The 13,538-nt window shown below is 38.7% G+C and overlaps 1 protein-coding gene across 2 annotated transcripts in view; it reads right to left on the bottom strand.

Annotated features, from left to right (window-relative positions):
- unc5a (unc-5 netrin receptor A) overlaps positions 1 to 13,538 on the bottom strand; it is a 200,104-nt gene continuing 186,566 nt past the window's right edge. For both annotated transcript variants that reach the window (XM_023834611.2, XM_023834612.2), the window contains 3 exons: positions 10,408 to 10,572; positions 8,086 to 8,264; positions 1 to 5,269 (listed from right to left, as the gene is read on the bottom strand). In XM_023834611.2, the coding sequence (XP_023690379.1) occupies positions 5,104 to 5,269; positions 8,086 to 8,264; positions 10,408 to 10,572 (510 nt within the window). In that variant the 3' untranslated portion in view covers positions 1 to 5,103. The remainder of the gene's footprint in view (positions 5,270 to 8,085; positions 8,265 to 10,407; positions 10,573 to 13,538) is intronic.

The following is a 13,538-nucleotide window of genomic DNA, read 5'->3' as shown; positions in this document are numbered from 1 at the left end:
AATAATGACGGATTAAATTGGTTACTGAGACTAATTTACTATGCAGCATTTTTTAATTAATGATTGTCACCATCCTCTGCAACCCAATAATATTTTGCTGTACTGTAAGATGGTGTTATGTCATTTTCAAATGATTTTATTTAAATCATCTGACTTCCTGATTGTAACAGAAATATGGCTACATTTAGCATAGTTTAGCTTAATTGTTGGTTGGTATGTATCAAGGTATAAGAGGAAGTGGTTTGTACTACAGTGAATGTGTTTGGCATTTGGGAATTTGTCTTACAAATTGCATTTCTGTGTGGCCTTTTTAAAGTCATAGATCTGCTTTTAAGACCAAAAATTTAGTCCGTATTTTTAACAATATATAATTTATTTACATCCATTTCAGGTTGAATTACTATACATACCTTTCTGAAATTTCATATATATATATATATACATAAGGCCAAGTAAAATCTTGAATGCACTTAGAAACGAATTTTCAAAATTCTACCCACAAATCCATAATATTGTCCGAAAAGTACAGAAAATCTCCTTCGACAGATTTTCCACTTCCACAAAACTTTTTTACGACATGTAATTTACATTGTCAGAAGAAGGAAGGTAAACGTAGAAAAAAATAGTACAATTGCATAAGCTGTGGCATGTATTAAGTACAGCATTTTTGACTTACAGAAAGGCAAGGAAATTTTTTGATTTAAGAAACATTCACTAATACAGTTATTTTCAGTTTGAAATAAAAATCGATTGGGGGAATACACATTCTTTACATAAAAACTTTGAATGCAGTTGTGAAATGTATAGTCAGTCAGCTTTTACTTTAACTGGCTAAAATGTATGATTCCTAATTTCTTGAAAGTTTCTCTTTATTTAGGGTGTTTAGCTATACTGAATGTCAAGAATGCTACCAGCAGGTACTAAAAGTGTTCTAATGCTTAGCCAGATTTGCTGTGTGTGTTTAATGATATTCTACAGTATGGGTAGTGTACATATCTGAAAACTTATTGTGTTTTTACTGGAAAGCCAAAAAAATGTATGACAGCAGGTTTTTTTTTTAGGCTGTTATTACTCTGTGTGTGCAGTATGTATTTGTGTGTATATATGCATGTATTACTAGATGTATAGAATACAAAAAAATGTTCCCTTTATGGCTTAAGCAATTCCCCAGGTAGAAGCAGTATTCTGGTCTACTGTCCTATTTCTGTTAGTATAATTGTCAAAATCCTGTGTCACGCTAACAGATATGCAATTCAACATAATACCAAACAAAAATACATACACAAGATTTTTTCAGGACAGTGTAAACCCTTAACATGGCAGAAATCATTGATAAAGCAGTATATCTCCAATGAACAGTATGCAAATACTTCACAGGTTATGCTTTGACAAACACTGTACCAGTTTCTTTTTTTCCTTTTGGTTATAACTTTCTATAATAAAATAGCATTTACATGTCTTTTACAAAGAACTTTATTACGGTACATTACTGGTATAAAGACTGATATGAAAGTGCTGTCATGACATTTGACTTTAAAATTCCATGGATAAACTGAAATCCATTGATGTGTGTGAGCTGTCTGCTGATGCACTGATATGGAAACAAAATCTGGTCAGAGCATTATATAGGTAGATTTCCAATTTCTTAGATCTGTTTATAAATGAATAATGAAAAATACTAATTGACCAGCTCGTGGGTAATTATCTCTGACACTGACACTGAATGAATGCCATCTAGTAAAACTTTGGTTCCCAACTTTGTATAGAAATAATTATATATACAGAACAGTGAAACAAAATGTGTCATTTGTCCATGGGAAAAAAACCAAAAGGATAATAAAATCTGCACAAAGGGAACATTTCGCTTGCTGTGTCATCTGGCTGTTTTCCAATGCAATTTTACCTAAAGTGCGATAAGCATAGGAACTTCAGAAAAAGAGTCCTTTCAATCCCAGAGTGGCAAAAAAATGCAGACTTCCAATAGGCAACAGTTCTATGTGCCATTGCTATACATTTTCCAAATAGCAGTCAATATATTCCCTTTTGTAGCACAACATCTTAGCCTTGCACTAAACATGTTTATAATTTCTATCAAATTATATCATTTTAAAAATTATTTCAGGTCATACTGCCCCTGCAATTGGGGCTTTTTAAAAGAAGTTTAGCTCCGAGGGCCTCGGTTTGGTTTCAGCATTGGTAGGGACCAAATTAGCCCCTCCCCCAAACACACGGTACTCCCACAATAGTGGGAAGGACTTACTCCCTACCATGCAAACCCAAATCAACACCCTTGCTTAGCACAAAACCAAGAGTTGCAATATACAGTGAGCTTCTCTGTTAATGATAATAACAAAAGATATAGAAACGTAGCAAAGAAAAGTTTCTTATGTATATGAAGTTTTTCACCTGAATTCTTCAAGTTCACATACAGAAACAACACAGAAACTCCTGAAACACTGACATGACCATATAAGTTACATAAGGACCTGACACACAAAACTTAATAACAGATGTTTAACATAGTGATTGTTGAAATATATTTTACTCTTTATTTTATGATGTCCTGCTGATGTATTTTAATGTTTAAAAGTACATATAGTGCATATCGACACATTTACCCATATTCTGAATCTGTACACTAAACCAAACAATTTACGTTGTTAAACCATACTATAGCCTATGGGTTCAAAGCAAAAGATATTACTGCTTTTCAAACATAGACATAGAAATGGCTTCTGACAAAGATGCTTAAGAATCCTTCTGTCAATTGATGTTGAAAAGACCGGGTGGGTTGGGCGTGATCAATGATACATGAAGCAGTATCAATAATGTTTTCATCTATGAATCATAATTTGGTCTTGATACCCAAAGCTATGTTGTGTAAAAATTATGCGGACAGAACATTCTTTGCACACTCCTTGGTTAAGCTTAGGGGCGTGGATGTAAGTGCTGTTTATATACAGGAGAAAATAAGACACGTGTGCAGAAAACCGCTTCATTCCCCCCTGTGGCGGAATAAGCGCCTCTCGAGCAGCTGTAAATGTCAAGCTCCACCCCAGCATGAAATGGCCCCTCCCACGGCAATTGATCAGCCATTCTACCTGCCACTGACGTGTCATCAGTGTCATAAAGACTGCCTGCTTTATTTGTCTCCATTTCCCGTTAGCAGCTCTGTTCATAAAGGCTCCACATCCGAAATAAAACAGTCTGGCCTTGTGTTCAGAATATATTCTGCTACTAATTTGAGATATATATTTAATTAGGTGATGAAATCAAAGAAATATAATGCACCAGTGATTCTTCACAGAAATTATCTTTGTTTTCTTTTGTTTATTTCAGGCTGGGTCTCACTATGAATTATTGATAAGAAAGGATAGAGCAAGAATCTGAACCCCCCCCCCCCCCCCCCTTCCTTTTGGCCGTGTTCTTGGGTAATACATCTTGTCCCTGCAGAAATTATGCAATCAAAAAGAATTTTATATTCATAAATTGATATTTGCACTTGAAAAAGTGTACTAGATACCTTAAAGTCCAAAAGCTACATTTAGAAAACAAATAAAATATATAGAAAAGCAAACAATGCATTTGATAACAGCGTTTCGATGTTAAAATGGGTTGCTACAGCAGGTTGAAAGGCGCAGAATATTTTTGTTTCAGAATCTTTTATAATATACTGCAAGAAAACAAAAGGGCTAGTATTTGAATTCTGAAAGCAACCACACTCAATAAATAATTAAAATTGTATAAATTCATTTTGGTACAAATGTCCTCATAAAAAGAGTGGACCTAAAAGTATAATAGGCCTTAATGAGTTTTACAACTGATGTGCCCAAGAAGTAATAAAAAAAGAAATGTTTTTGAAATAATACAAAATTCCAATCATTGTCTGAAGTGCACGTTTAACCATTTCTAACATAAGGAAACCTTCATATGATGTCATTCTTAAAAAAAAAACAAAAAAACATTGCTGACGTGTGAAATGCCACTGGGTAAAGCTTTTCTATTCAGAGTGGGGGTGTTTCACAGACCTTTTTGAAGCCCAAAGGTGCAATTTATTTTCTGTCTAAGGATCAATGCACGTACCTTTTGATGGATGACGGAAAAACATCAAACACAGCATCAAACCACCGTTTACTGTCATATTGTATATATTGTACATTATTTTCTTTTATCACTGCACATAATTTGTTCACTATATATACCAAAAAACTAAAAAAATATATATTAAAAAATCCTTTTGCAAAACAGACAGTTTAACTTTATTTTTGCTACTACTGATAATAAACCGATTCATTATAATTGACAGATGCTTCATATCTTCATATTTGCTTATTTGCTTCACTGATCATTTTAATATACGCTATAATGTAAATGTCATGGGAATATTTATAAATACGAACATTAGGTATTTCCGTTCTGTACACAGATATTTTGTAATTTAAAATGTATTTGTAATTGGTCAGTATAAATGTAATTATGTAATTGACATTATGGTAAAGTCACCTTTAAATATATAGATAATTTAAAATATTAGTAGTATAATCTGACAAAAACGGAACCTTCTGAATTTAACTATGCCTTGGAATACCTGTGAAGACTTGTCATTAAATTAAAATAAATGATATAAAGCTTACGTGTTTCCCATAATATTTTCTTCAAGATTTTCAGTTAACTAGGGGACATCTTACTAGTCTAATCTTTTAAGGCTTCTCTGAGTCATGTTTTACATGCATAATCTGTGAAACATCCCCAATGTGTCATTAACTAAGTCTTGTGTCAAAAGCAGAACGGATATGCAACAAACTTATTAACCTCCTTTAAAAACTGTCTTAAAAAAGGACTGCTGGATTTTTTTAAATCCCTTTCAAATGTGAGTCATGGAAAAAATGGTTTGCTTTGAAAACAACACCTTATTAAAATAATTACCCCAGATGGCACTGCATGGAACTTGGGTTTTAGTTCATTTGTGAACAGGACACTGGGACACACTGGACTGATGATCCCTTTGTGTATATATATCCTTCATTTACACAGGTGCTTTCTTTTAACTCACTCTCTCATCCTCCACCCTCTCGTTGTCCAGACTGGGTTGTACTTCCTGTACTAGCACTCGCCGTCTGTCACCAGAAAGATCATGGCTTCCTGTTTCCCAATCTCAGCCATGACAGCAGCCAACTGGTTGAGGGTGCCGCTGTGGAAGTGCTGGGCCTCCCACAAGTCCAGGATCACTGAGGTGGGGCTGGCTTTAGATGCAAAGAAACTGAGGTGCCTGGAAGACACAGAAGGGTTTCAATGTAACGTAACGTAGGGCTGCAAACTTTGGTCAGCTGGGCTGGAGTGAGATTTTCAATTTGAGAAACACGCATGCGCACATATTTACATGTAACTGTTTTATTACCTTATAAATAGGCTGTATGGTTAACAAAATACCCGAATTCTTTTGATGTAACTAATTTTAGGTTTTTAATGATATAATTTAGATTTGCTGTAAGATTTCTTGCATGTGTGAAAGTGTGAAATCGTGAATGTAACGCCGTGCAGGCAACTCTGCTAACCCTGTCAGTTTCGTAGTAGATTCTAGGTTGCTGTAGGTCCCAGGAATACAAAGCCCTGTATTCAATTTTAAATGTAATAATGTAGTTCTTGCTAATGCTTAACTAAGCTAATGTACATAGAAACGTAACAACCGATTCTGTTACTTTTCTCTAAATATCCAGATACTTGTCAACTGAAGTATCGGAAACCAGCCACGTTTACATGAAGGCACTGCAGTCAGTATTAGCATATATACTTCACTTGTTATCATATATCTTAATACTTGTGTTATATATGTATTGGTGTCAGTTTCCAGCCTTTACGAGTATTATTTGGATATTCATTGTTTATAAGGACACACAAGACGAAAGTCAGTCAGGAAGCCTTGCCCAGCATACCAACTGGCTTAAAACCTTTATCTCTCTCTACATGATCAGACAGGATGTGACCTTTTCTGTGGACCAGAACCTTGCGGATCAAAGCTGATCAATAGCAATACGGCGGTAACCGCCTTCTGGCAGCGCATTTGATGTTCTCTTCTCTGAGGTATCCGAAGCGGCCACCTTACTTAGTTCAGCAAAGCCTCAGTCAAGCTAACGGTATTTTTTTTCTCTGTTCTCCAAAAGTCTGAAGCTTTTACTGTTCCTGCATGTAAAGATTACCTTATTACCTGCAGGGGAAATAGCACTTGACAAGCGGGACGATGGGGAGTCGGCGTCAAAACTAGGTTTGGATTTCTTTAGGTCTAATAATACATGAAACGCATTGGCAAAATGGGTACACAGCTGGGTCGATACATTACTGCCAGAGTCCTGACAAACAGACCTAAAAAGAAGCACCCATAGGGAGGGGGCACCATTGTGGGAGGGGGGCACCATTGTGGCATTGCTAAGTGCTGGAGTCTGAGGTTGTGTCTGAGGATTTAATATTACATAGACAGGCTGGAAAGCCATTTCACTTTGTCCTCGGCGCGGAAGAAAAAGGGGCTACATTGTATCTTATAGCTGTTTAGCAGGGTGACTGATGCTGGGAAAATGAAAAGAATCATATTCTTTCATCTTAGTCACAGTTTTCTAAGCAACTTGCTTAGCTGGTAGATTAATAGAATGTAAACTGGATGACAGACTGCCAACAGGCCAGTCAGTGTTAGGTTATTTTCAGGCCTCAGTAAAGTACAAAACAAGGTATCACATGTAATTAGTGTTACAAGTAGTGATTCTGTTTACATGACTTAAATATGCCTAAAATTGAAAATATATCAGATGACTGACTTACTAAGGATGCGTTCATGCAGAGGAATGTTGACATCATGCAAAGACAATGTACATCCTCTGCTTGTATGTCATCTGTGGATTCATAGCAGCTGTTCCTGTTTTCTCACTGCTGCAAAAGCAGTTCAGTAAAACTTTACTTAAGGCTGTGTTTTTAGTACTTTATAAACTCATAACAAATAATAATGCATTCATAATGGCTATAATGTGTTATGCCTTTTTATAAATATTAATAGCATGTTTATAATGTCTTATGGATGCATTATAATGCATCGTTAATGTGTTTATAAATAACTAAAAACATGGCCGTAAGAAAAGTGTTACCAGTAGTTTTCTAATATGAAATTTCAACTTGAAATCTTTTAGTCAACAGGCCTTTAAGTCTATTACCATAATCACTGTATGATTTGCTCCCTCAGAAGTGCGGCTATACAGCCTTGCACTATCAGCTCTCAGAAAATGGATAATGAAAAATTCGGGGGTAACAATTTACTTTAATATTCAACTTGAAAATTGAATGTGTTAAATCCCACTGACAGCTATGACACTAAAATTGTCTCATACATTTTCTCCTCTGTTTAGGGCATCACGGGTCTGCGGCTAATTCTCAAACCGCATCCTGTTCCACAACAGGCTTAATTTCTCAGCCTCTGTGCTTAAGCAGATATATCCTTGTCTGCAGGCTTTGAATTGTATCTGAATATGATTTTAAATAAAGCTTAACATTAATATTTCCTCCCTGTTGGTATATTGCCATTTTACTTAACATAAGAGTTCATTTGTATTACTTATTTGTAGCCTGTATTTAATCACTTACCTTTTCATTCACAGGAAAGTATGCATTTTCAATAGTTTGAATCCCCAGTACATGGTATCTGAATCTGCTATCAACACTCACCATATAATTACATGGGAATAAATCAATGCATAATTTCTTTGAGCCTTACTGTACACGGCTATACTGCCTGTATGTGTTATTGTTGTATGTTATTGGGTGTATGTGCATCACAATTGGCTATTGCTGGTTCAACTTCATAATAATTTTTGACTCTTTTTCCATTTTCAGCTGCCTGTTAAAATATCTACAATTTTAACATGCAAAGCAACAGTCAAGGGATAAAACTGCCAAACTATACAATGCTATGTAAGTGAAGCTTACTCCTGTGCTTTTTGGCAAATGGAACATATCAGTTTTCATTGACTTCTTGAGTGACAGTTCGATTACTGCAGCGGGCTGTAAGCAGTGCCTATCTGGCAGTGACACAGAGCTGAGACCAACCTCTCCAGCTTTAGTCTCTGCGCTAACAGCCTCCAGTCAGCTCCGTGGGGGCAGGGGGCATCCAGACTGCTGCAGATCTTCTGCCGGATCAGGTATGGAATCTGAAATGCACTTGGGCCTGCTAGAGCTGGGGCGCTGTTGTCCAAAACCAAGAAATCACTGTCCAGGGACCGGCTATCCTGTAGGGCAGGGCGGGAAATTCACTAAAATTAATGGACTAAAAATCTCCAATCACTTATCAGGAGCGATTTCCTTTCAATAGACATCTGTACTCACACGAGACATGACATATCTTGGTAACACTTTGCTGGATGGGGCACAAATGCTAAGTAATGACTCAGTTACTACTGAAGTAAAAATCATGAACAAATCATGGGAAAAGATGTGTCAATCGTGAACAAACGTGAGATCAGTATTTCACCTGCGTTATTCATGACTTGTTCCTGCAGTTGTTTACAAAGACTTACAGAATTAACAGATATAGTAACACACATTGTAACTGCTTGGGATCAAGGATGCATCATGATTCATTAACAATGAACAAACATAAGATCAGTATTTAACTTGTTATTCATGACTTGTTCCTTCAGTAGTTCAAAGGTTAACAAAATTAAGATATAAAATGTGTCACGATTCATTAATGATGAATTAACAAGACATTAGTATGTAACTAAGACTTAGTTACTATATTACTTGTGCCACGTCAAGTAAAGTTTTACCCATATCTCTGCCTTAAAACTGTGGTGCTGGCATGCAAACAGAATAGAGAAATGCTAATGCTAATGTTTAGCCAGGTCGGGCTTAAGGCTGTACTCACACTCACGCAGTCACATTGCACCGTGCCCTGGCACAATTGCCCCCCCTCCCCACTCCCACGCTGGTCTGCGCTCACATTGCACCTAACGATCCTGGCCTGAGCACGCTTTCATCGTCACCGTGTGACTTAGGACGCAAAGTGCTATCACACAGCAGAATGGAATTCATGACAAATGTCCTTATTTTGTGGCTTATTTGGAGTCATTCTCGGCATGATGACACACATAGGTTTATCAGGTGTGCAACACAGCAGTTTTTATTTATTCATGCTGCAGGTATAAGAAGACAGTCCAACATTTTACCAAATATCTCAGAGTTTATGCAGATCACCGTTGCAATGAATACTGGTACTGAAAAGGTACTGTGGTACTGCACTTTTGAAAGCTGTTCGGTAATACATTGCTTTAGTACTGGTGCTAACTACACTATTACAGAAATCGCTAATGCTATATAACACTAACGCTAACCATTGAATCAGGACCATGGACTCAATATGTCTGAACCACTGCCAAAACTCAGTTATACACTATGTCAGTATTGCACACATCATGCCACATAGAATACTAAAGTATCAACTAGTCATATATCATCTCCCCAGCTTCAAGCCAGTGGTCTATGTAAGGGATCTTATAATATAGTCAGATCATAAAATCTTCAAGTAGATGCTCATCAGCTGGGGCCCATTTTCCATCAGCCCTCATCACTCCAAGGAAGCTCCAGTATGACAGTAATAACAAGCAACGAAAGGTATGAAACCCTCAGCCAAGCTTAGGTATATAAAACCTGCAGATTAAAGTGGTCTGAGAGTTGGAAAACCAAAAATAATAAGAAGATAATTCCACCGGGACAGAGGCCTCCAAAACAACATCTCGCTTAGGGCCTCCAAAAAGCAAACGTCAGTCTTGTAACCATGCCAACAGAATTAATGAGTTTTATTTTTCTCACTCCACACCTCTGATAAGGCTCCTTGACTCTGCAATGGTTTGATTTTACTGGCAAGACGTTTTGTCATTGAATTAAAAAAAATTAAGAACTATGCCATGCTTTATATTCCCAGAACTGGTGATTTAATGAAATGCTGGTACTTTGCGGCCTTCCTGTAAGGCAAACTTGTCTCTGCTTTAATAGAAACAGCACTATAGCATCTGTGAAAATTAGCATTGCTCCCTTCTATTTGGCAAAGATCTTTAAATGACAGATTATCATCAGGTCATATATATACTTCTTCGTTTTTGAACAACGCAAGCAAATGATCCTTACTACTGCTCTATGCTGTCATGACCGAACAAGCTGTCTCTGCCTGGCCTTTCTCAAATATATTTGATAATAAGTATTTTCTAACAAATAAAATTCAGTGCCTTTCAGAATTTTGCTTTTCCTCCAGAAAAAGAAGAGACAACTGCATCCTCAGCGCATTCGAATGGGGATTTGAAGACAAAATGAACAATGGATAATCTGCAGCTGAGAGAATAGAATGAGCCCAATGCTTTGGGGGGTTCTTGTTACCTTGGCGATGTTCAAGTCGATGCTGAAGCTCTGGCCCTCCCCCTCGACCTGCCACACGCAGAGTTGGCAGGTGAGCTCACACGTGTTCAGGCTGAGGCGCTCCAGGGTGAAGGTGCAGTGGAGGCTGCGCTGGCAGCCACTCCAGATGTGGTAGAAGGGGATCTCCTGGGGGACGAGGAGGCATCAGGAATTAAGCTCATAAACGCTTCCTGCAGCATCACCACACCTATAACACCAGGCCAGAACAGAAGCATTTCAGAATTCATGGACATATTCACTGAGTGCCTGGGATTCAATAAAGGCGAGGGGACATAAATATTCTATTTTTGCATAGGGGCATTTTCTCACGTCCAAAAGCATCCACTATGTTACCGGCACTCTGGTGCTTAAGGAGGGGGTGGCATGATAGTGCAGGGGGACCAAGACTTTAATCTCTGCACGGCTCTGTGTGTGTGTGGGGAGTTTCCTCCAGGTTCTGGGTAAAACAATGCTTTAGGGCTGTGGTTATTCGATACTTTCCTGTCTTTATTTCAAAAAGAAGGTCTGGCTGGAGAGGAGTTACTGGAGGAATCCGCCAAATGCGTGGCTTTACGTTGGCAGCATGGTGGCGCAGTGCCCAGCGCTGCCACCTCACCCCTTTGAGACCAGGCTTTGACTCTCTGCTTTAGCTGTTCATGTGTGGAGTTTGCATGTTGTCCTCAAGTTGTTGTGTGGTTTTCTCTGGTTTCCCCCCACAACTCAAAGACATGAACTGGAGTCTGATTGTCTGTGTGTATGTCACTGTGTGTGTGTGTGTCTGTGTCTGTGTGTCTCTGTGTGTGTGTGTGTCTGTGTGCCCACCCTGTGATGGGTTGGTGTCCCAACCTGGGTCATTCCACCTGTAGACTCTGAATCTCAGTCACCCTGCATAGGACATGACCATGGAAAATGGATGGATGGTATTTAGAAGATGCACAGAAATTGTGTAGAAATTTCCAGCTGAAAACTGTCTGTCCAAACTATCTGAAAGGTTTCACACTATTAGCACTAAAGCATAAAGGTACCCTGCACTGGGAAAGCATCCATCCATCCATCCATCTTCTGAAACTGCTTGTTCTATGAAGGGTCACAGGGGGTCCAGAGGCTATCCTGGAGGCTACAGGCGCAAGGCAGAGAACAACCCAGGATGGAGTGCCAACCCATGACAGGACACACACACACTCACACACCATTCAGTCACACATACAAACCTATGGGCACTTTGACTCCAGCTCAGCATGTTTTTGGACTGTGACACGGGGAGAACATGCAAATTCTACACACATGGAGCCATGGGGGAGACTTGAACCCTGGTCAAACTGCACCACCATGCCCCCCCTAAACCATTCATTATTACTGTTAGTTAGGTTTCTCATAATAAACCATTCTTTCATGGATCAGGCTTCACATAGTAACTGGTTATGCCAGCCTGGTTTGATCAGGAAGGAACCTGTTTGAGACCAATAATGGTCCTTAATCTTGTTTTGCTGTGAGAACACAAACACACATCTATTTTTCTTGCCCTAAACATTTTTAATAATACTCCAGTGAGTCACTGAATAATGTGAATTTTGTACGTGTCTGAGCATTAAAAATCTCTAAAGGATTTGACATACAAAGCATCAAATATGAATACAAATCAGGCAACAACTGCAGTGTGTTTAATATGTACTTTGTGTATGCAGACTGTTATGGTCTTTTATTATAACTCATGTAACTATGAAATTCTCAGCCACTGAATTTTCAAAAGCTCAACGAAACTATTTTGAACACATTTGGGTCTATGTTTGTTTATCCAGCACAAAAAAGGTATGGATGTCCCAGATGATAAGTACCATAATAGCGGCAGTAACGGTATCTGCTTTTGGTAAATTGTAAAAAGAGAGGATAACACAGTTTTTCTTTCCTGAATTAGCAAAGAGCACTAACGCTTGTGTCAGTGAGCTTGTTGCTCATAGACAGTGGAATACAGATGGGTACGATCTTGTCGCTATATTAAAAAGGACGGCAATGTGGTATTTCTTCATTTATTCCGGTGTTAATTACAAAAACAACATAAGAATGCAGTGAGGGTGAAGGGGGTACAGTGTAAGCGGGCTACGCAAAACAGCCGCTGACACGCTTGTTATACGAGAGCTATAGCAGGTCATTTTTCTCTCCAACTGAGACAAGCTGACACCTTGAGTGGCCAACTGGGTTTTCAATTACAGTACCGTTACTTTCATTAGCGAGGCGGTGTGATAATGTCTGCCTTTGTTGTGAAGATCTCTGAGAGAATCCGCCAGGGAGCTGCAGAAAATGAGGGACTGCAGCCAGCTGAGTCGACGTGCAGACTCTGCGGCCAAAAGGGGGCGCTGTTGCACAGGTCCACAGTCTTCAGCATGTTAGAAGGGGAACAGTCTCCAAGCTGAACGGATACGAGAAGCCCTGTTTGTTTGCTCTTCCAGCAGGGAGATAACACTTCCAGAGGGACGCCAGGCAGCCCAGGACGGCCGCTGGCGTGCTGTGAGCATTGTGCTGCCGCCTCATTGGTCCTGCTGGTCGTTTGCTCCAGAGGGATTACAGAGCTTCTCGTGGGTCCCAAAGGTCTCCTATCTGTGTCCTCCAGCCCACCTGGCCATTTCAATGTGTGTGATTTTACTAGTGCGTCCAAAAATGGGGGAGATCGGGGGGGGGGGAAACTGCCAGATCTGTGTTTGCTGTGGGGGTAATTTTTCTTCATTTTTATTTCTGGAGTGTTAGTCTGTGGAGTATTACAGGACTGAAACATTCGTTTAAGCTAAAGAGAACATTTTGCTGCACCGCACATTACCGTATTACCAACACAAACGAAGTACAGCAAGGTGCCTCATTGGCAACACTTTTGCCTGCACCTAATCAGATGCCTGGATACAGCATCTTAAGGTAACCTTCAGGTTGAAGAAAAGCCCTAATATATACACATAAGCTTGGTCTGTTTTAAAAAAAAGAAAATGTAAAACAGACTCAATGTCACTGAAAAATTTTAATGCTCTAACTGGGTTCTGCCTTTGTTAATGAACTGGTGCTGATATACAGAGAATCGAACTGGTTAAAAAGATACCTAAAACTATAAGCTATATTATTTTGTTATT

Source organism: Paramormyrops kingsleyae, chromosome 10, assembly GCF_048594095.1.
Source record: "Paramormyrops kingsleyae isolate MSU_618 chromosome 10, PKINGS_0.4, whole genome shotgun sequence".
NCBI lineage: Eukaryota > Metazoa > Chordata > Actinopteri > Osteoglossiformes > Mormyridae > Paramormyrops > Paramormyrops kingsleyae.
Note: the sequence above shows the minus strand (reverse complement) of the source record. Positions and strands in the feature narration are given on the sequence as shown.